This window comes from Abramis brama (assembly GCF_963993115.1).
Source record: "Abramis brama genome assembly, chromosome: 20".
Lineage (NCBI taxonomy): Eukaryota > Metazoa > Chordata > Actinopteri > Cypriniformes > Leuciscidae > Abramis > Abramis brama.
In genome coordinates, this window is record NC_139982.1 from 20,838,501 (window position 1) to 20,857,736 (window position 19,236).

At 35.4% G+C, this 19,236-nt stretch overlaps 1 protein-coding gene across 5 annotated transcripts in view; it reads right to left on the reverse strand.

The window, feature by feature from the left end:
* gramd4b (GRAM domain containing 4b) overlaps positions 1-19,236 on the reverse strand; it is a 28,145-nt gene that overhangs the window by 3,293 nt on the left and 5,616 nt on the right. For 3 of the 5 annotated variants that reach the window (XM_084094132.1, XM_084094131.1, XM_084094134.1), the window contains 17 exons: positions 17,604-17,811; positions 15,383-15,506; positions 10,803-10,923; positions 10,582-10,646; positions 9,161-9,296; positions 8,259-8,284; positions 8,019-8,110; positions 7,560-7,651; positions 7,287-7,335; positions 7,112-7,183; positions 6,963-7,006; positions 6,344-6,453; positions 6,092-6,246; positions 3,102-3,252; positions 2,920-3,013; positions 2,658-2,748; positions 2,508-2,576 (listed from right to left, as the gene is read on the reverse strand). In XM_084094132.1, coding sequence (XP_083950258.1) covers positions 2,508-2,576; positions 2,658-2,748; positions 2,920-3,013; positions 3,102-3,252; positions 6,092-6,246; positions 6,344-6,453; positions 6,963-7,006; positions 7,112-7,183; positions 7,287-7,335; positions 7,560-7,651; positions 8,019-8,110; positions 8,259-8,284; positions 9,161-9,296; positions 10,582-10,646; positions 10,803-10,923; positions 15,383-15,506; positions 17,604-17,811 — 1,699 coding nt within the window. The remainder of the gene's footprint in view (positions 1-2,507; positions 2,577-2,657; positions 2,749-2,919; positions 3,014-3,101; positions 3,253-6,091; positions 6,247-6,343; positions 6,454-6,962; positions 7,007-7,111; positions 7,184-7,286; positions 7,336-7,559; positions 7,652-8,018; positions 8,111-8,258; positions 8,285-9,160; positions 9,297-10,581; positions 10,647-10,802; positions 10,924-15,382; positions 15,507-17,603; positions 17,812-19,236) is intronic. The other 2 variants (XM_084094133.1, XM_084094135.1) reach the window with 1 other exon arrangement.

Consider the following 19,236-nt stretch of genomic DNA (forward strand, 5'->3'; position numbering starts at 1 on the left):
AATTATTATAAATTAGAAGTAATAATACTGAAAAAAGTTATACAGGTAGCTTTACAATTTAATTAATTTATTTTTAATTAATCCTGTGTGCAACGATACTCATTACAATATTTAGCCTACACATGCACAGTAGTATATACATGTGTGTTTTAGTATGTAAACAATACATGTATTATTTATAGAATGTATATACACACACACACACCAGGAAAAAAATGCCATTCCAAATATTTGCTGTTTGTTTGAAATTTCTATACTATAAAAAAAGATCTGAAAAAAAATTATCATGGTTTACACAAAAATAATGAGCAGCACAACTGTTTTCAACTTAAAAAAAAAAAAAAAAAAATCAGGGTTGGAAATAAATGGTGACTTTGGGTAAAAATACCATTAAAACGAACAAAAATGCTAAGATAAGGGGGCAAAATACTAATGTAAATAATTTTCATGTCACTTTTATCGTGACTGACTTAAAGGGAAAGTTCACCCAAAAATGAAAATTAGCCCATAATTTACTCACCCTGAAGCCATCCTAAGTGTATATGACATTCTTCTTTCAGATGAATACAAATCGGAGTTATATTAAAAAATTGTCCTGGCTCTTCCAAGCTTTTTTTTTTTGGAAGTCCATCAAAGCGCATCCATCCATCCATTATAAAAGTGCTCGACATAGCTCTGGCGGGTTAATAAAGGCCTTCTGAAGTGAAGCGATGTGTTCGTGTAAGAAAATTATACACATTTAAAACTTTATCGACTAAAATAATAACTAGCTTCTGGCAGACGGCCGTACGCAAGTCGACTTATGCCAAAAGAGTAACCCTTCACTTCAGAAGGCCTTTAATAACCTGCCAGAGCCGTGTCAAGCACTTTTATCATGGATGGATGGATGCGCTTTGATGGACTTCCAAAAAAATATACCCATTGACTCCTATTATAAAGCTTGGAAGAGCCAGGACATTTTTCAGTATAACTCCGATTGTATTTGACTGAAAGAAGAATGTAATAAACACCTAGGATGGCTTCAGGGTGAGTAAATCATGGGCTAATTTTAATTTTTGGGTAAACTATCCCTTTAATGAAAGTTTTATGACAGATCTAATGAAAAGTGTAGATTCCGGTATTACATTGAGATTGCATGTTGCATCAGATTTCTTTTTACATATTTTTGGCAGCATTGAGCATTATTACCGATCACAGGTGCTTCTGTTAAGCTTATGAATGCAATGGCCAATCAGAGGCATTTTGATTAGTCACCACTGAAAATACCAGGGTTTAGTTCTGACTGAATTCTGCACTCCCAAATTCTCTCATCATAAAAATCAATGTGCAGATAAGATGTAAGAAAGATTAATTTTGCAGTGTAGAGTACTTCAGTTATTATAATGTGAGTTTTTGAATGCATAACTCATAATAACTAATCATCTTGATTTCCTAATGTAGAAAAAGTAATAAACTAAGTCATAAAATATTCTTAGGGCCGATTATATCCTGTCAATCAAAAGGGGGTGGAAAAACGTGTCAGACTGCAACTCATACTGTGTGTGAAGAAAATGTTTTGTTGAATTTAGGGCCAGTCAACGTGACATAATGCATTAACAGCAAAAAAAAAAAAAAAGTGACAAAAGCAGACTCCATTTGACCCTATGAATCACTGTAGTTCAAGCCGGGGTTGCCATGTCTGCAGTTTTTCCCTATACAAAACAGTATATGTAGCGCACCTCCCATCCAATAATTGCAAAGAGCTTTGTGTTTTGTTACTTCTAATAAGAAAAAGTCTCAGCTTTCAAATTCTGTCCATTTTCAAAAGTTAGTGTAGTCACGAAATTCAAACAATAAATGGTGTTTTGATGCTCTTAAATGTGATGTTACAGAGTGCTGTAGCGCCTCCGGTCAAGCGGCAGCTTAAATACAAGTTAAAGTACGAAAAAACATGCATGAAGGTATGTTGAAAGATACAGTACATCTTACCGAAATGAATCATGTTTAATGTAATCGATCAATCGGTTTAAACAGCGGAGATTCGTCAATAAAACAGCTAGTGAACAATGTTGCTGAACCTTGCATTTACCTCAGGAAAGTTATTCGATATTCATTAGTTAGCTATAAAAACCACTAGTGAAGAGCTTATTTATGGTTAATTGTATATGTATGCTCCAATAAATTTATGAAAAAGAGTTTATGAAAACTACCAACATTTCAGTTTTTTTAAAAGCATTTATTATATCTGAAAATAAATAGCAGTTGAAAATAATCGTTTGAGCTCTGTTGTTAATTTTAACCTCTGATATAATAGTAATGTACCAAATGAGAGGGTTCTCAGTATAGTTTGCAGCATTATTTGGGAGGGATTTTTTCCCCTTAAGAAAATCAAAGAATCGGTATCAGCAGATATCATTCTGAATAATCGGCTATTGGTAGAGAAACTTAGTATCGGTGCATCTCATATATATATACACACATACACATACGCTCTCTGATATTCTGTACATTGGCTGCTGGCCACTTACCTTTAGAGTGGATGGCGTTGTAATCGAGATCCCCATCCCAGATCCAGGCAATACTGACAACACCTTGTACTGTTAACATGTGTGGAGAATCCAGTTAGAACAAAACACTTGAGAAAAATTAGTTAATCATCCACAAAACATTTGGCAGACCTTCTGAATATCTGTGATGTCGTGGAGCTTGATGACTTTATTTTTTTTCGAGGAGGTCGCCCGGGAACTGGAACTCTCGAAACACAGATAACTAAAAACACAAAACACAGTTTTATCATGAAGGACTGCAGTGGGCCTAACAATTCTCTCATGCAACTCTTGTGCCTAAAATATGACAACACATTTACAACTTTGTTCAGAGTAAATGCAACTGGTAAATATTGCCATTTAATGGAAAAATACTGCTGTCCTGCATGCATACTTCTCTGTGACGTAGAGGACACCATTGCGGATGTAGTCAGTCGGCATTTTCCTGTCTCTGTTGATCAAGCAACATCGCCATCCGTTCTCACACACTGTGAATCAAATCAAACATTCTTTTACAATTAAAGACACAACAAGCACATATTAAATGTTCAAAGGCTACCACGTTTCCCTTCCCACCTGGCAGGGGGCGCTCATTTTCAGACAAGTTGAAGACTTCATGAAACGGGCCTCTCTTGGTATTGTAAGCCCGTCCGCTTTCCTCCTCACGACCAATCCCGCATGACATCCCAGCCGATTGAGCGCCACGTGCTACCGTTGGCTGGATCTGCTACCGGGGAACAAGCAAAATGATTAATTTAGGAGCAGGATGTGTAAATAAAGCCCCAGGTTCCTGTGTGCCAATGAAGGATCAATGCTATCTTTTACCTCCTCACCAGATAAAGAACAGAATTAATCCTAGATCAGCACTTGAGGGCCCCAAAAACAGCACCCATGTGGGGGAAGCTTGTCAATTGTCATAAAACCAGTGAATGCCATTGAGCCAAGCAGCAGTGTTGACCTATAGGCTATAGCACAGTGAATGATGGGTCAGTGGCTCAGCTGCATGTGGACTCCTGGTGACAGACTCGGTTCTCTGGGTTGGATGCCAAACAGTAGCGAGGGATGCCTGGAGGAGGGTGCTGCTGAGGACTAGTGCAAAGCTCAAAGCCGGAGTTAAACAGCCACTTATCATAGGTATTACCACTCACCAACATACTACCATATTACCAAGGTATTCATTTATTTACAGAATGTGTTAGAGTTTGGGACTGAGCAAGACAGATATCATCTGATCAATGTTCATGGGCATTTCTTCAACTACGGGCACTTTTAAGTGTTGGGAGTTGATTTATATTAAAATTAGCAGAAGAGCTATTTGTTATACATGCATATACACTTTAAAATTAATTCATAAATATTCTATTCACAATACAGTTTGATAAATTTTCAATGCCATCATGAGCTATTTTTGATACTTTCTAATGTCTTATGACTAGATTTTATCGTTTAGGTTATACAAATCAATAATAATAATACAATTGATAACAATAAAACATCTAATTGTCTTATTATAGATGTATATAATAAAACTATACACATGCACTCTTATTTTATGCCATCCTATTTTTAATGATGATGATTATGATGATGATACTAATAATAAAGATTCTTCATTTAAAACATACATAACTAAGAATAACAACAATACATATTGTTACTGTAATTGTTTTTTCACTTTGTTTATACTATCAGTTTCATTATTTATCATTAATTTATTGTTGTTATAGAGGTTTATCATTTAAAGAAATTAAATCTATACATATCTAAAAAATAAATAAAAACTATGATAACATAAACAGTAAAATAAACCAAGTAAAATTTTAATATCTATTGTGTGAAAACTATTTATTTAAATGTTTTTCCTCATTTGAATCATGTATGTCTACTTTTGTTAGTAGACAAATTATATAAATCACTTTTGAGTTTGAGAAAAGTGTATGTTAAGGGACTTCACATTTTATTTAATTTTTTCCACATGGCAAGTGGTCACAGTTGAAGAAACCTTATATTTGCAGAAAACTGCTTCTTCGTGCATAGAGAGTACGTCTGCAAATACAACATATCCACAAAAGAAATGTTGAATACGGTAATTGACACAACTGACTACTGTAAATGTAGCCACTTTGAGGCCACTGCTCAAACATGACAAAAACTTGAATCCTATAGTCATACAATTGCATAATATGCAACAACCATTTTGAAAGTAAATATATGCATATATAATTTAATTTCTAATATAATTCATCTGATCATCACTTTACCTCCATTTTCTGAGAGGTAATTGTAAACTAGCTTTGAAAAGTAAACACTACAAAGTGGCGACACCAGAAGAGCCAAGCTTTTCAGAATTTCTAGCCACCTACACAAGGCATTTATGTAATCATATGAAAAAAAAATTGTACTGTAAGTCGTGCAGAAATAGAAAAGGATGAGTTTCCTTCTAATTCTCAACAAATGTCTCCATAAAGTGTAATTTGTTGCTATAATATGTAAAAGCTTGACTGCTCTAATGTGGTCACTGCTTCAAAATACTATTAAGCCTATTATTCTACACTAAACTATAGTATAGAGCAGCAGGGAACCTCTCAGATAAACCTTGCATGTCACACACACACTCACACAGTATTTCTACACTATCACCTTGTCTGATGACGATAGATCAAAAACATCCTGGTACTTTTTACAATCTTGTTCATTTACATTTCGTGCAAATTAGTAAGATGCATTTTTAAAAAGACAGTTTTTGATCCAAATGTCGACAGACATTGTCAGTGTCATACTGCATATTCCTGACACACACGCACACGCACACACACATAAAACACACACATACGCAGGACCAGCCATTGGTGGCAAACACAGGCACTGTTGTCAAACCAAAGGCCACACTAGATCCCTACCTTTTCGAACCCAGACAGCTGAGAGAGGAAAAATAACAGAATAAACATGTGACAGACCATCACACAAACCAAAATCCTGCCATTTATTAATGAAAAAGAGGAATTACATATCCTCCATTGGCTGAATTCATGTTTAACCATCTTGTAGACACTGTTTTGATTTGTCCTCCATTTTGTGTTTATTTCTTTGTTTGAGTTTATTTTATTTTTTTAAATTTCATTTTAAAGTATATTTAACTGATTTTAAGATGTTATTAGCACCAAGATACAACTCTTATTCAAGAGTGACCAATATACTGCATGTTCTTTTTGACAGCTTGGCCAGGTCAATCTTATAATATAATATAATATAATATAATATAATATAATATAATATAATATAATATAATATAATATAATATAATATAATATAATATAATATAATATAATATAATATAATATAATATAATATAATATAATATAATATAATACAAGTATTCTTTTTGCCATCAAGAGTTGTATTTTGGTTAAATAAAGGCTGCTAACTAAAAGAGGAAACTATAGCTCATTTTCAGTCATAACTGACAAGTTCCTCCTCATAAAGAGACAAAAAGGAATCAGGATTAATATTTTACAAGCTTTTTGAAACCGGAACAATGAGGTTGCGCACGCGAACAGTTCACTCACCCGTCTGCTCAGTGTGGCATTGTTACGCTCTTTGAGCTGCGGGTCTGTGGGTAAGTTGGCCCATACAATGTAGGGTGTGTCGTACTTGTCCCTCAGTTTTGGGCAGCTTTTGAAGATAAAGTCAATGATGAAGAATTTGATGCCAGCATAGAACCCTGAAATAACCACAAATAAATGAAAATTAGAGACTTGATATAAAAATTTAAAAAAGCACATTAAAATTATTGTTGCAAGTCAAACTGAATTTCTTACCAATCATGAAGCCTAAGAGTTTATATGGCAGCAAACAGGAAGTGATGAACGCCATCCACAAACCAACATACAGTTTCTGTGTGATTTCAGGCTGCACCCACATGAACAGACTGCAATGCAATTATATACAGTACATAAACATTATACATATATGTATGTAAATATACATTTATACAATAAATCATACTTAAACAGGGCAGTACTACCATAAAAAGAAATCAGTATCATTGTACCATTAATTTTATATCATCAACTTTATGCTCTCTCACAATAGTACTTTTAATTAAAAAATAAAATAAAATAAAATAAAAATAATAATAATAATAATAATAATAATAATAATATTATTATTATAATATAATATAATATAATATAATATAATATAATATAATATAATATAATATAATATATAATAATAATAATAAATAATATATCAATCATAAAATAATTTATTTGAAACTTGAATAAAATAAAAGTACTGTTAATACACAAGTTAATTTTTTTTTATTTATATTTATTAAAAAAATAAATAAATGCAGAACCAAATGGCATCTGAACCATTACACAGTATATACCGTTATACCGGCCGGTCCCACAATTCAATATCTAACATACTCACTTTTTGATTTTTTCCAATACGTCTGACATCTTTCCAAATAGATTCTGTGAAAAGACGTCACTTGTGCGTCAACAGCTTTATGTGTGAAGCAAAATAAAAGGTGTCGGCATTACACCACCACAGCTAGAACAAAGTCACAAATCACTTACCTGTGCTTTCTGTGCAACATCCAACACTAACTGGAACTTCTCTGAGACTGTGAGATCTTCCTTTGGAGGCTCCTAATAAAAAGAAGAGCACAAATGAAGCATTAAGGCTTTTAATCAAGCATTTATATTTAACAACTTACTGATGTTAATAAATTAAAATGAGGCTAATACTTACTATCGGTTCGGACACCTCAGGCACAATACTCCACTGTATCCTCCAACCCCTGAAAAGATACACGCAGAACTGTTTTAGTATGCCTATTTAAAAAAAATAGGATTTAAATGTAACATTTAATTTTTTTTTTTAAATGTACATTTTTTTCTATGCTAAATAATAGGTTAGTTAAAAGGATATCCAATTATGGGTCAGTTCCCATGTCATGCAACCAGCACATGGGTTTGTGAACTAGTTGTGAATTGAACCAGTGATAGATTATGTCGGACGTACTTTGCAATGAGGTAATTCAAGGACAACCGCAGAATGGCTAAAAATAGAAACATGGGGATAACCCAGCCATGCCAGGCAGCATTCATATAGATCTGTGGAAAAGATGAGAGGGAAGAAGACATTAAAATGAAGGACGGCATGTCAGGCGTGTTTCTGGCAGTGTTGCAATCATGTCAGCCACCATACAGAAACACGTGGTGGCACTATTTATCTACATTTTAGTATTTTAAGATCAGCCAACTTTGATTACACCGACCTAATAAACATTAAACCGTGTAACATTAGTTTAACCTGAGGCGGGGCCTTTTTCAAATCTGGTGGTATGCAGACAACAATGAGCTTTTATTTGTTTTAATTATGGTAGTAAAACAGACACTTTGGACTGGGAGGCTACATAAACATGATAAACAGTGATGAATGGTGTTTGAGGGATTTGTGTGGGTGGTGGGCTGTGCTCACAATAAAGGCGATGGCTGACGTGTAGACAGAGTGCCAGCTGGATAAGGCAGAAAGGTTCCTCATGAAGTTAGTTACAGGCTTAGCACCCCGTTCTGAAAACACACACGCAACACACAGTCAGTTTCATGCCCGTGACACAGCAGAGGTGATGGGAATTAAAATGGGGCTGCAATCCATTAAAATATTTAGCGTTATTGCTTGGAGGGTTTTTTATTTGGGCTGCAATATGAAAACACTTACTGAGTCGTCTCATATTTTCAGTTAATCTGCAAAGAGGAGAAAAGAAAATTAATTATTTAATGAGATCCGTTGGGAGGGTGAAATTATAAAGCCAGAAATAGCATGAAAATTGAGACTGCATATAAAGACATCCAGTTCAATGTCCTATCTAGCACATTACAACAATTTAAGATATAGAAAATATACAATAAAAACAGGTATAAAAACATCTAGCAAAAAAAGCCTGATTCCAAAATGGGTTTTTAATCACACCTAGCATTCAATTACATCCAGGTCATTCCTATTATGCAGTCAGTACATTTTCATGTTTTCAAGTATACTGTTTAGTATATTCTCAAATTTACTTTGGTTTTAGTGGATATTGCCATTTTTCTTTTTTTTGATTTATGAAATTTTCAGTAATTTATAAAAGTCTTTTGCAAGTTAAACAAACAAACAAAAAGTTAATGGAAAAACAGCAGAAAAAAATATTATATAAATATTAGGGCTGGCCAACGATTAATCGCATCCAAAATAAAGTTTATTTATTTATTTATTTAAGAAAAATGTGTTATTTATATATAAAATATTCATATTTATATATAATATAAAGCATGTATAAATATACTGTATATACACATGCAAATATTTCTTAAATACATTATACACACACACACGGAAAAAGAAAAAATACTATTATATTACATGTATAATTTAATACTTTTAAATACTTGGGTAAATAACTTCTAAATGTTTTAGTATAGTTGACCAGAGTCTGAGTCTGACCAGGGTTTACAGAGTTCAAAAGGTACTGCGTAACAGGAATGACCCATGGCTTGAGCAGTTCTCTGTTCAACCTCCCTTCAAAACCTGTAAATTATTAATCGAAACAAACTAAACGAGGCTTTATTTGAGCTGGTCACCTTTTAGCACTTAGTGGTTCCTCAGTCTCGACTGTATTCTCCTCAGGCTGAAAGCGGAAGTCTTCGATATAAACACCAAAGCGCTCATAGAGCCATTTCCACAGCCGGGATCTTAAGGTATCCTTCTGTTTGTCCCCTATCAGTTCAAAAACAGCACAACACTTCAATGCAGCATTACAGACATTTAACGGATTCACAATATAAACATAAAACATAAAACGGGCTGTAATATTCTCAGAATTCAATTGAGCATTATCACAAATGAGAATCAGCCATTTCAAGGGATGTTTAATTATAGGTGAAATGGAAAACAACTCCTCTTCTACATGAATTGCAGTTGACAAAATAATAAAATGAACTGTGATATAACAAAATATCTGAAGCATGAAAGACAAAAGCTAAAAATCCGCTATCAATCAGTTGAAGCGATGGATAAACTATAATCGTGTTCCTCAAATGAACTTCAAAATAAGGGCACTGGTTCTCAATCACTAATAAAGTGTTTAGCGCACAGAACAAAATTGCCACACACAATTTCAGGCAGGACAGGTGCGTGTCCAATTCAATTTATTCTTCTCGTTCTAATGTTGATGAATCCGGATTATTCATAATGAGGGACTGTGTGCCCGCAGCTAGTAATTACACAACAAACATCCAAACCATCGCCATATGAGAACACAAATAGCAAAAGTAAAGCCAAATGTGTTACTCAAAACCACATAAAACACAAAAACATTTTATTTAGGACTAGACTGCACGTAATCATGTTTTGGACCACTAATTATTATGCATTCACCAATAAAAGACATCCCAGATTACGATGTAATGCATATCTTTTTTGTTATTAAGAAATAAGACTTGCTTAAGGCCCGAAAATAATCTGCATTTCGCCTTGCGAAGGATACTCATTTGGCCGTGAGCGTGGAAAGAGCGTTAAAAAGACTTTGTATTCAAGTGCTCAAGTCACTCGCACATGCAATGTTATACGTGAACTGTCCGAGCAGAAACAAAAATTGGGCTGCACAAGGACGGTGTGCCGAGACGTCCGCGGGCCCTCCTGATGACAAAAATGACGAAGTATACTTGGGCTTTAGTTATACATTTTCTAATAATAATGCATAAAACAAGATCAAATGCAGAAAAAAAAAATCTAAGTGTGAACCATTATTCGACAGCAACTACCTAACAGCCTCAGTGCTACAGAAAAAGTACTCTATTAGAGAATAAAAGAGATAAAGAGTGTTGAAAAATAAAGAAAAATCAATAATTACAATGAATGCACCCTTAGAGTCGAAACAGCAACAGGCAAAAGTGATTATGATGATGTATTGCTATTAGAGATATCAATTTCCATTTGAATGCATAAGTAAGTGGGTCTCAAGATCTCTATAGATCTAGAAGGAGAACAAACTAAGCTTTACCTGTTCCATTGACTGAAGTGACTGGTGGCTTTGGAGGTGGAGGTGGAGGTGGTGAATCTTCTAGTCTGAACCAAGCACACTTATTGTTTAGAAAGTATTAACAACAAATAAATATAGAAATAACTAAAATGGAACATTTATTTATTAAGTTATATACTATAGACGTGTCAAATGTTGTTGTGGGAAACTTCTATACTGTGGAAAAGCATCACCTCCCATACCTGGATCTGAGAATTTCATTCATTTTCTGCTCGAGATCGACTCTTTTCAATTTCTCTTTCTCCAGCTCCTGCTTCAGGGTGTCGACATTTATCTCCTCTCGGAGCTTCCTCAACTCCTCCTCTGTGAGCAATACACAAAGAAAACAGTTCAACTGCATGATTGAAGGACTGAGGAGATTGCTGTTGACTTCAGGAAACGAACTCGGAGACCATCAGCAAGCTTGAGGTCTCTTTGGCCACAGATGTCAAATATACGCGATACAAAGAGTCAGCTGGTCGTTGTTGTAAAATAACCCTGACAGCATGATCAGGATCTTGTATCACTCTCTTAAGGTTTATTTTGCAATAATGACTGGCTAAATGTCCATCTAGGCAAGAGGAGAACTGCCTCCCCGACTGAGCCTGGTTTCTCCCATGGTTTGTTTTCTCCATTTCTAATCACCTGATGGAGTTTGATTTCTATTGGCTTGCTTAGTTGGGGACACTTAATATTCTGTAATATTGATTTGACCCGCACTGATACTATCGGATGAGAACAAAACTTGAACTGAGCTGAATAATGACACTATTGTCTTCTGTAGAGCTGCTTTATAGCTGAATTGAACTTGTTCCAGAGGGTTAGGATGACAGGATCCTAGTCATCCTAAATCTCAAAGATGACACTAAATTAAGCTCTCTCACAGGACAGGACACTCGGCAGAGGAACCAGAGGAAGATTCGAGACACTTCATCCTCAATTTCAGAGAACTTGATGATTCTCGAGTCAAACAAACATGTAGCTGCTGGCAGAGACGGATCGTCCTTGATCTAACAAAACGAAAATAAATTAATCACAGTTCTGACAAAGAGCATGTTTTCTGAAAACTTTTTGCCTCTGGACTCATGCACCAGCACAACAGCCCTAATCGAGTCGTTTTTCCACCTGCCCTCTATTGCACACAATGCCTGCTTCAAGGTTGCCTGGAACACAAGCCCATCTTCATCTATAATTCAGCAGTTCCTGAGTCTCCCACAGAGGCGCTATAGTCATGATAAAGACCCCCTGCCGCTGGCTCAAGGGCAGGTGCGCCAAAAGAGAAGACATCTGAATCCAGATGATCAGTGCAGACTATAGGGGCCGTCGCTAAACCCGGAGCTAGTGGACGGAGGGACTGAGCAAGCTGTTTCACTGTGATAAAACAATGGATCGGAATTAATATTTATAGCCATGATGCTATTCTTCACTTTACAGCGTGTTCGGAGTGCCTAGGCAAGCAAATCTAGATCTTGTTGTACAAAAGTATAAATAATATCAATAATCATAATAATAAATCATATTACTATTAATAATAATAAAGAATAAGAACAAACCAAAGAATACTTACAGATATCCTAATCTCCTGTAACATGTTGTGCAAAGCAAATGTTTAGGAGCTTTACATGAATAATCCTTTTGGGAACATTTGCTAGATTTGTGCTATTGTGTGAGCTTTTTTCACGTTCTGGTATGCAAACTCAACCTCGCTTACGGTTACAGTGAAATTGTGGCAGAAATAATCTTGTAAGCAGATATTAATCTTTGCCATGCTACAAGCACTTAAGTCTTAGACCAATATTTGTGTTGCAATGTTGCACTGCACAGATGAGACCCTGAACTCAAATGGCACTTACTGTAAACGTAATGTAACTAACTGTAAACCAATAACCCATTAGTCAACAAGGAAATGTAATAGAACCTAGTGTAGCGTTTAAACATTGAGTTGCTTAGTCACAATGTACTTTGGTTACTTTTACACTCGGGCTGAAGGTGAAGGTATCATTTCTGCGCCACTAGTAGCACCAAATAGAATGTTAAAATATATTTAAAAAGTGTGTGTGAGATATATACACACACACAATTTTATCATTATTTATTAATTATTTAAACTCAGATTTTTAAAATGTTAATAATTAAATGATAATTACATAATTAACCCATAAGCAATCAGTACATTGCTCAGGCAGTAACAATGCGGAAGGAACTTGAAAATGTAAACAACATTTTTATGGCTTGATAAGGACATGTTCAATGAGTTTGCCAGATTGAATCTTGGCCCACTGTCCGTCACTGAAGCGGTGCTGTCTCACTGCCCTCTCTGAAATACAAACTTCAGCCTCAGCTCACGCCAACTTACTGGAGAAAAAAAAAAAGATAGAAAAAAAAAAAAAGATAGCATCTAATGGCCCATTTACACCAAAGCAATTAAGCATATGAAAGCCTTTCTGACTGACAGCATCCTTTCACATAGTTCACACAATCAGCCATGCCTGTCTCTGCCAAAAAGACCATTAACACAATGGTAAAGGCTACACAAAACCATGGACCAATGCTAGCTCATCATAGAGTAATCTGATGTAATGTATTTGTGAACTACTCATGTTAAGCTAGAGCACCGTTTTCCTCCAGAAAGTTATTCAAATAAAATGATTGAGGATGTATGATATGTTTGAAAGTTTCAACAAACATTAGCAATGAAGGTCTTTCATGTTGACATGGTGCATGTTCTGACTGAGCAAGGAGTCACTAGCAGTCAGCACAACTCTGTTGTAAAACTGACAGCTGCAGCTTCCAAAGAGGTCATGTCATTTGATCCAAGAACAGTGAGATGAGGGTTGGGAAGTATGAAGATCTGTCTTATGATCTTATGACCATTTGTTACCGGCCCCTGGCATTTACCAACAATCACAAGACTAATCAAGTAAACTGGCCAATAGCTCTTTGGACTTATTAATTTCACAGTCATAAATGTTAACAGTACTACTACACTGCAATGTAATGCACTGATTTATCATATATTTGACATACATACATACATACACACATACATTTTGTATTTCTTATTTTATATTATACAGTTAAATTAGATCCCATACAGCTAAATTAGATCCCATTTCTGGGTCACAACCCACTAATCTACAGAACAGTCCAGATGTGAAGAGTCACAAAAAGAGCATCCAAATCTTTGACCTCACCGCATATAACCTTGCAGCAGCAGCATCATCATCATTCACAGATTTTAAGTCAAAGCCATTAGGTCTCTCTCTCTTTCTTTCTTTTTAGAGCGGAGAGGCCTCTGTTGTGTAACAAACTATTAATAAGTCCGGTCTGCTTTTTTGGGCAGCAGCAGTTTGGCCGCCCAGGTCTGACCTTTTGCTGCTTTCCAGTACTGCAGTGCTCGAGGGCAATTCGTATGCACTCGCATACATACAAATACAAAAGCAGGGTCTAAAAATAGACCAGACACTACCAATCTCGTAATACACAACTAACGTTCTGTTTAAGCCAATATAATGAATGGAAACCTGAATTATCATATGGGAACCAAGATATTTTAATGCCTCAACATGCTAGAAAAATCTAAAGATAAAGAAAAAGATGATACTACTCCAGAAAATGTCTGTTGTATGCGTGCGTGCGTGCGTGCGTGCGAACCCCAGTGGAGGGCTAATCTCTGCTTCTGAAAGTTTCACTAATTGAAAAGTGGTAGAGGTGAGATGGATCAGCAGTATACATGGTGGGTTTATCGCTGTAAGGTTCAGGCAGCTCCCGTCCTAATGAGAATGATCTCACTCCACTGCTCGGGGTGATAAATCCACAGACACAGTGACACATCACCCATTTAGCTTGAGATATACTGCAGATCTGGAGGCCTGGGAGGACAAATCACTTTTTCCTGAAGAGACGTTTCTAACAAATTCTGGATATCCAAGTTAAAACTACATTTTAAAGCATCTGAGAATATGTAAAAAAATATATATAATAGCCCTATTCCAAAAGCATTTCAAGGCATCATAGGTGTGGTTGTAAGTATGCAATCCCTAAATGCACTGCAACAAGCTCAGTGAAAAAAAAAAATAATAATCCACAATGACCTGTGTTGAATGAAATGTTGATTACAAACACTTGTATTTTATTATAATTTACAATTAAATGTATATTAGAAATATGAATATTCAAATATTATACTTTTATTAAGAGTAAATATTTATAACAATAATATACTTTAATAAGTTATAATCTTTAAATATTTATAATTATAACAAACGTTGCAAAGACTGCATACAAGTATTACATTTTTATTAAATATGAATCAGCCTGGCTCATCAATATTAATTAGATAAAGCATTTCCATGTATTAAAAGTGTGGTCCTAGGTAAGCAAGCTATATTATATTATATTATAAATCACAGCCTGGCTCATGAATATTAATTAGGTAATGTACAGTCCTAACTGACTTGCTGAAAGTGGGCGCTAGTCATATTAGGATCACTGTTCACCGCTTTCACTTTCGATGAGTCAACTGTCAATGCAACCAGTTCCATGACAGCTGCCTTAAACTGCTGACTATGCAGACAGTACGCAGCGATACAACTTGCAAGGTTTTAGAACAGAAGCACAATGGCTTAAAAATGGGGCCATTATAAAAGCATGAAATCCCTCAGAAAAGAACTGCAAAATCAGCAACAGAATAGGATGTGTATCAGGGGAGCAGTGATGATAATTTAAAACGATGTAACCATGTAAAACAGAGATGCTACAAGAATTTTTCTGGGTTACTCACGAAGAAAGTGCTTTTCCAGTAAGGCTATCTCCAGGTGACCTTTGACCTCGTTGAGTCGGTCTGAATCGCACATTTTGTAGTCCTGGTTGAGAGCAGCAGACATGGTGAGAGTCCCTGAACCAGCCTGGAGAAAATCAGTAAGAGAAATTATGAGAAGCTCATGCAATGACAGCAATACTAGTCTGAATCAACATGTTATGAAAAGCCAAATGGCCCAAAATCTCCAAACTGATCAGTGCATTAAAAATGTTTTTTTATATGGCCACGTTATGGTCTAATAAATGATTGTCCATTAGGAGTCCAGTAAAAGACATTTCACAGATTTGTACTCCAGCCTGCCAGAGACGTTACAGTATCATCTTCATAGAAGTTCAGCATAACCAGGCTCTAGTCACCAACCGGACGCCAGTGTGGCAGCTGTAACCATGGTGACCAGCTCATAAGCTTGCAGAGACACAGCAGCTCTCGTAGGTGAGCTTTCCAGCGCTTATCAAATTAGAAGCAGCAAATGCAATTTCTTAGAAAACGTGCTTTGACAAGGCCGCCCTATACGAAAGCCCTTAATAACATCATTTTCTCAAAACGTGGTTTCCGATCAGTTCTTTTCTTGTAAAATTTCAAGCAAGACATCAAAGGTCAGTGCTGAACACTGAGGGCATTAGAAACAAACGTCCACAGGAAAAGATACTGCGGCTTGAGTATCTTGAGATACCATCTTGACAAAGAAACTCTTGAGATTTTTTTTAAGACTAGGAGTATTTGGAAGTCTGGGTGTGAACGATGGAGGGAGCTCTCGGCTGCAACAACAGGAAGAGGTCATTTATACAGAAAGAAATACAGTGAAGCAAATGGATGTTTGGGCTGAAAGTCCTTTGGGAATCAGGCTGTCTGCCTCTTCATGCAATGCAAAGAACAGGAATTAAATACAGGCTGGAAGCAAGTGACGGGGAACACTTTTTTATAACTATTATTAATAATGCTATTCTACAAGTATCTGTTCATAAATTTGTTTAATATTCAGTTAAAGACATTGAGCCAACACATTTCTACATAAACCCCAGTAAAAAAACGGTTAGTGAATAACCCGACTCCACACACACTGCTGAGAGTGTCGCTGAGATGAATATTGTTGGGTGGAAACTTTATATTTCTATACTCCGTAATTTGTTTGTTTTTTCATAACTCATTACTATTGATCACCCTTTATGTCTATCTGCGGGTTTTTGAAAATATTTAACCAATAAAAAGTATTAAAAAGAGCTTGTGACTAAACCGGTCAGTAAAGCCTCATAACTTCACCTGCCTCAATCTTAAATGAAGTGCCGCATGCAGTTTGAACAGTCTCTGCTTGTTTGTAAAGCAAGGGTAAATAAAGAACTGGTTCTTTGAAGAAGTACAGCGTTTACTCAGGAAACATTACATATGTAAAGACTAATGTTTTATGTATTTGAGGAGCGGAAAAGAGTGTCTCAGTCTAGCACAGTGGTTCTTAAAATAGCCTGTGCGAAGCACTTCATCTTTTATAACATGAGATTTTGGCCCAATAACAGAAAGAAATTTACCACTACAATAAACTTTATAAATCGTAAGTTGATGAAAACGCAATGAGATGCACTTACTGCCTTAGATGCGGCCATTTCAATGACGGACAAAACACGCAAAATTCTCTGAAATTCGCTGGTCAACAACCATGTAACTCCATTTGCGCTTGATTTTGGTAAAATGTTAATAATTTAAATGCCACATGAAAGTGTCAGGCCAAGTATAAAGCCATAATTGTTTAAAAAAAATTGTGTTACAAGGTTTCCGTCCAACAGCGATGACATGTAAAATACACTTCCTTTCAATAACAAAAAAAAAAAAAAAGGTGAGAAAACAGCCAATACTGCATGCACAGCCTAAGTGATTAAAGATCAAGAATCCATTTTTTAATAACATGCATCAATTAATAATTTAAAAAATGGAATGGGTATAAAGAAATTAAAATAGAATTTTTTTTGTTGGGGGGGGGTTTGAACTGAATGGTTTTCTATGACTGGTGTTATGAAATCTTCAAAATAGAGGTCTACACCATTTCAAAATGGCTTATTCACAATCTTATCGCATCTCTACATTTTTCTACATAGACAAAACACTCAACTTTAAAAAAAGAAAAGAAATCTTCAGCACTTTCTGACAGATGCTCCCTTGATATTCCCACATATGAAGGAACGTCACTTACAGGGTCTCGCTGCTCTTCTGTGTCTTTGATAGAGCTCCGCTGTTTTACTGGGACGTCGTCATTACATTCGCTATCAGATGCGTTGGGGGACTCGGCAAGGTCCAGGAACTCATCTCGCTTCGGTCCTCTGAACCTTATCTTATCCAGACGCTTTAGCATGTTCAACACAGAGATCTGTGTCTTTATCTTAACATGGCGGCTGTCAACCCTGTAGGGACAAAAGCAGCTTCTAAGTCATTGTGTTGACATGAAACCGTGCAGAGATGAAGAAATGTACAATTGCACAATACTATCTTGATAAATATCATTCTCATTTAGACCAAGCTCTGGCTTTTCATATGTTCAGTGCACATACTGAATATGGAAAGTACCACGATATGAATACTTACACTCATTAATTAAGAAACATTCTTCATATTATTGTCCAAGTGAAATCCAGAAGCGGAGTAAGACAAAGCCAGCCATTCTTAGCTCAGGAATAATGTGCAACTGACAGTCATTCGCTTACACAATAATAGTCTCTCTGGACTGGGTATTGAGGTCTGTGAACTGGGACGCTTGATCTCGCTGTGAGAAATTGCTACAATCTCAAAGAGATCAGCTGATGTGGGACTAGTGTGGCCCAGCACCCTGTTCTGTACAGTATGTGGGTCAGAGGTAGAGGCCCCATGATCCTCATGGCTGTTTTGGCCCATAGTGAGACCCTTGTCCAGTTTGAAGTGTGAGGAAAACCAGACATTTCAAATCTATCTAAAAGTGATAAGTAAAAGTTACTCACCTCCATGCCGTGATAAAATCTGTATGACTTCTGATTTGTAAACGAATCATATAGACAGGATTTGTGAACTGAATTGACTGATTCATTGAAAAGACTTGACTCGAATCTGTATTCTTTCGTGAATGCTCATTTCCACTAACTTTTAGTGAGCGTTAGATTATGGTACTTTAAAACTAAAAATAATCTTTAAAAACACAAATTGCAATCTTTTATACAGTGTATTATAATGTTGTGATGCCTAAATTCACTTGTAGCATCTAAAAATTAATGTTTTATTTTTTATTAATTTAGACAAAATGATGAAGGTGAATGATGAATGAAAACAATTATTGGCTTATTGGTATAGTCTAGAATTTTAACACAGGTGCAGCACTATATAACAATGTACTATTCCTCAGTGTCATTTTAATATATTTTCAGTTTTCATAATTTTAGTGTGATTTTGACATATTAAATCGTTTTTTGCAAATATTTCTATTTACAGTAGCTTTAACATTTTTATATAAATAACTATAAATTAAAATTATTATAAAACTATTTTATATTAGTTTAAGCCTTTTTAGTAATTCAACTTAAAAATTGAAACAAACAAATATTAACTATTGCCTTGACATTTAACTGAAATAAAACAAGATTAAGTTTTAATTTAATTACAGAAAATCATTTTTAATTGTTTTAGTTAATAACAGCACAGTTCCTCACACAAAACTACCATGGTCTCAGAATAAAGCATTTTAAAACCCACTTTTTTTTCTTTTTTCTTTTTTTTTTTTACTTTATGGGGCTTTTGCATCCTTTTCAAAGCTTGAAAGCCTCACTCACATTGATTGTAACTGTATAGAAAAAAAGCAACCA